Genomic DNA, 4,878 nt, shown 5'->3' on the forward strand with positions numbered 1-4,878 from the left:
GTCCCCTGCATTGGCAGGTGTATTCTTAACTGCTAGACCACCAGGGAAGCCCGTTTTGTGTTTTTATTTATTTATTTTTCTGTAGAAAGCATAGCCAAGATTTATTAAGCTGTAGTACACTACAGGGGAGAAGGCAATGGCACCCCACTCCAGTACTCTTGCCTGGAAAATCCCGTGGACGGAGGAGCCTGGTGGGCTGCAGTCCATGGGGTCACTAGGAGTCGGACACGACTGAGCGACTTCACTTTCACTTTTCACTTTACTGTATTGGAGAAGGAAATGGCAACCCACTCCAGTGTTCTTGCCTGGAGAATCCCAGGGACGGGGGAGCCTGGTTGGCTGCTGTCTGTGGGGTTGCACAGGGTCGGACACAACTGAAGCAACTTAGCAGCAGCAGCAGCAGCAGCAGTATAGGCTGCAATGACTTATGTCTCCTGTTTCTCTGTATTTGCTATTGATATACTTTTTATTTGAAAGCTTACTTTTATAGAGTTGATAAGTGGTCTCAACTCCAATTATTTAGGAATTCTTGCCTTCCTACGTTGCTTCATCTGTGAAATGATAAACAGCTAGAAACTGTGTATAAGGAAATAGAGGCCACAATCCTTAAATTTGTAAAATTCCCTTGGCGTCCAGTCTTTTCCCTTGGTTATTACATGGCTAGATAGTTAGCAACTCCTCAGTGGTCCCACCCCTGTTAGGATATTCTAAATCTTCACTTAACTGGGAGTGAACTAAAACAACTAACACAAAACATATTCGCAGCGATTCTTCAGTACTTACATTGTGAATTCAAAAAGATTACTTTGGAATTTTCCAGAAAAATGTGTCTGAGATTTAAAAATTTGAATGGTTCCTTGTCATTCTGTGTAAATAATGGTTTGAGATAGTTTCTCTTTCTTCAATGTGCATTTTTTTTGTAGTTGTTTTGTTTCTTATTTTTATTCATCTGAAGAGTTAGCCTAAATTCACAATTTGTATTTCTTAAATCTTTTTTTTCTTTCTAGTTTTGGCAAGCGTTCTGCAGGAAGCTTTAGGCGTGGCTGTGAATGCATTGTGTTAGAGCCTTCTGAAATGATTGTGGTAAGAAAACTTCTGTGAAGACTTTTTCCCCCTGAAAAAAGTTATGAAATAAAAGCATTTTCACAAACTGTATATAATAGTGTATTAAATATTTTATAACTTTAGATATATTTATTTCATAACCTTTGAGTTTGAGTTCATAATCATAATTATTTATGGGATTCAGTTAAGTGAAAAAGAAAATTTAAAGGAGGGCAAGCACCTAAGTATTTGGTGCTTGAACTTTATAAATCTATGAAAATGCCATTTAATTGAAACTTGGGGAGAAAGTGTAGGGTTTTAGATCTCCAAATATGGACTGGAATGAGATACTTTAAATGAATTACAGTGGTATGTATTCAGGCAGCAATTAATATAAGGAAATCACTTCATTTCCTTTAACTAATTGAAAGAAATTTGGGGAAATTTTATGCTGGTTAAACATTCTGTTGAGATTTTTAACCTCTCTTTTTAACTGTGTGATTTTTAAAAAATGTGCTGAGATAAGATACATGCAAAAAAGATAATGTTAAAAGATATTAGCAACATAATTATTTTTATTGATGCTTTTTAAAAAAAAAAAAAAGCTTGTCACATTCTTAATATATAAACATGATTTAAAGATAGGATAATATGTACCCCTTTTAAAAATCAGCCACAAAAATAAAGTTGGAGAGAGCACTCACTAGAGACTTCAGTTGATTTGAAGTGCATTATGTTTCCCATCCAGCACCCATCTGGGAGGGTAAACTTTGTCAATAAGTGATGTCCTAAAAGAGATGATGATGGGAGTTTTTCATTCACATTTAATAAAGTATTTGGTAAATATATCTGTTTTCATATGAGAGGTAGGTTTTTTCCCCCATGATGGAGGAGAGGAATTCCTCAGAGATGGGAACTTCCTCACAAAGCCAGTGGAAACTTTGGGTGAAGTTTCACAAAGTTTACTGTTAAGTAAAAATGTGGCATGGTGGTGAGAAAAGATTTAGGATTGGAAGAGTGTAGGCAGATATGTTAGACTCTCCAGCCATGGGTCTTAAAAAGTGTTTTAGATATTTCCTCAAGAATCTGGTCTCTGTTCCTGCTATTTTGTGTTTATCTGAAGGATTTTTGATCTGTAGAATTCCTTGAGGATTGTATACTTGTCCATATACCAAGTACTAAGTTTGCCAGTGTGAGAACCATATGAGAATCTAAATATACTTCTTTCTGTGAGCAGTCCCGTTTTCCTTATGTAAGCATGATGAGGATTAGCCATATGTAACTTTTCTTCTCTGTTAGTCCATTCATCACTTTCTAAATGTTTAAAATGAGGAAATTGTTTTTTGAAAATAATGCTATTTATAAAAAGAAGAAACTGAATCCATAGAACGAAAGTAGGAAGAAAAACCCTTAAGTAATCTACCAAAGTCATTGTGCTAGTGTCTGAGTCATTAGGGATTTGGGTTTGTTTTTTTTTTAAAGGCAAAAACCAGATTTATTCCATTAGAGTTTTTGTGCTTTAGTTAAGACAATGGAGCTGTTGCTTTCATAATACATGGTGATGAATCCTGTGAGATCTTTCACTAATAAATCAGGTCAAAGACTACTGAAAATATCCTACCCTTTGAAACTACAGGAAATTCAGGAGTTAACCATATTGTCCTAAGTGGAACTGAAAATGCCTCTCATAAAGAAAAGTTACTCAAAAGCAATTAGTTCCAGAGAAGCTCAAAAGCAGTTGAAGTCTGTCGAGATAGTTTGTCTACAAATGTCTTTGCACAATGAATGAATGTGGACTACCCGTAAGTTTTATTCTGCGTCTAATCTTAATATGGAACGTGGTGTTTGAGGAAATGAAATTTTGGGGGATTTTATTTCAGGTAGACTATATGGATGAAAATGAAGAATATTTTCAGCGTCAAGCTTCTCATCGACAGTCTCGAAGGAGATTTAGAAAAATCAACCAGAAAGGGGAAAGACAAACTATTATTGACACTGTGGATCCTTATCCTGTGGGCAAACCACCTTTGCCTAGAGGCTATCATACGGTAAGTTATATAAGTGTAATAATTGTATTTATCTTTATAATTTTTTGCTGGGAGTTTTGTGAAAAGATGTGAATTTTCTATTTTTGACCAGTAATTTCTTTTTGTGGTATTACTTGTCCAAAGTGCAGATTTTTCTGGAAACACACATAATATGACTAGTTAAAGGAACCTTGAAATAAATTGTCAAAAGATGTTGTTTAGCCTTTTAATTTCTTAAAATGCTCTCAGGATCAGTTTTGTGATCAGCATGTACAATTGTGACTGGGATACTTTTTCTTACCTTAATGTAAAATTTTGTCACCACCCTCCCCATTCCCAATGACTGGTATCATACCTATTTTTTTATTCAAAAGTTAGATAGCTAAAATTTGCTTATTCTCGTAGCTTTTCATACCATTGTGTGAATATTATCTGAGAATTTTTTTGTTTGTTTAAATTGTTTAATTTGCTTAATATGATGACATGAGAGCTTAATTTGAAAGGTTGTGTCTTTATATTCCAGTGTAAAGATAATCTGAAGCATTTATAATAGGTTCAGAGGTTCTCTTCAATGGTTTTACCCACCTAGTTGTCATTTATTTTATACACATTAGATTAATAAGCTACTTTTTATGTTTGAGGAAACTGAGGCAAAGATAATGAGCGATTTATACAAGACCCCAGCGTAGTCAGCCTGGGAGACTGTGTTTCTGACTCCTCTCTCTTTGCTTGGGTGCACTGCGTCCATGTCCTCTGGGGGCCCACACAACATTGTGGCAAATATATTTGAGGATTTCTGTTTTCAAGGAAAAAAGTAACTTGAATTCTTACACATCATAATTAGGTCAAAGATGGCTTATCTATACTTACAATACCATTAAACAAGTACTCATTTTTTGAAATTAATTTTAAAATGGAAATGTGAAAAAATAAAAGTAGGTAATTCACAGCTATTTTATAATTTCTCATTTGTTTTTTTCACCTAGCCTCTTTCTTTTGCAAATAAGTATAAATGTAAAACACATGGGAAAATGTATATAGATGTAAAATTATGAACTTAATTTTCTGGTAACTTGAAGTGATGTATTTTATCCCCACACTTCATGTGTTCTATTTCTGAGAGCTCTTTGTATTTGAATATTTAAGCAGTTTTGACCACCAGCTATCTGCCTACTCCTCTTGCTGCCCATGCACAATTTTAATTTAACATGAATTTCATAGTTGAATCATTTCATTGAGCTCCTTTGGAAAGGGTTGCTTTTGCTCATCATAAAGCCAGCTTTGTTTGCCTTTTGGAGAGACTTAGTATTTTCTTTTTTTTTAAACCTATGAAAGGTTTTTTGTTACTATTGTCTATAAAAGAAGGTAGTATTTTTAGTGTTGATGTAGAATCATGGAATAAGGAAATACGGATTAAAAATAGTATACACATTAATAGTACACTACTCATACTGTTAACACTCTTTCTGCTTTGGAATTATTTTTCCAAATCATAGTCCATGCTAAGATATTTAGTGGCAATGTGAGTTACTAAAAATTTAGTATTAAGGCTGATTGGTATGATTTTATAGTTATATATTCCTCTCACTTAACTTGGGAGGGTCACTTTATAATTATTTCTCCTATCCCTGCGTTTTCACCCTTTATGGAATTCTTTACTCACCTCCCATACATGACTTCTCTTTTTTTAAATCTGAGTTTTTTAAAAAATGTGTACTTTTTACCAAGATTACTTTTTTTTTTTTTAGTGGTTTAAAAAAATGTTTTATCTGGTCAACAGGCCAGAAAATTTAGTACTATGGTGAAA

At 34.0% G+C, this 4,878-nt stretch overlaps 1 protein-coding gene across 9 annotated transcripts in view; it reads left to right on the plus strand.

Annotated features, from left to right (window-relative positions):
- RAPGEF2 (Rap guanine nucleotide exchange factor (GEF) 2) overlaps nt 1–4,878 on the plus strand; it is a 188,833-nt gene that overhangs the window by 60,697 nt on the left and 123,258 nt on the right. For 8 of the 9 annotated variants that reach the window (XM_010836094.1, XM_010836093.1, XM_010836098.1 and 5 more), the window contains 2 exons: nt 1,008–1,083; nt 2,925–3,092. In XM_010836094.1, the coding sequence (XP_010834396.1) occupies nt 1,008–1,083; nt 2,925–3,092 (244 nt within the window). Of the gene's footprint in view, nt 1–1,007; nt 1,084–1,164; nt 2,847–2,924; nt 3,093–4,878 lie in introns of those variants that run through there. The other variant, XM_010836096.1, reaches the window with a different exon arrangement.

This window comes from Bison bison, unplaced genomic scaffold, assembly GCF_000754665.1.
Source record: "Bison bison bison isolate TAMUID 2011002044 unplaced genomic scaffold, Bison_UMD1.0 scf7180017864060, whole genome shotgun sequence".
NCBI lineage: Eukaryota > Metazoa > Chordata > Mammalia > Artiodactyla > Bovidae > Bison > Bison bison.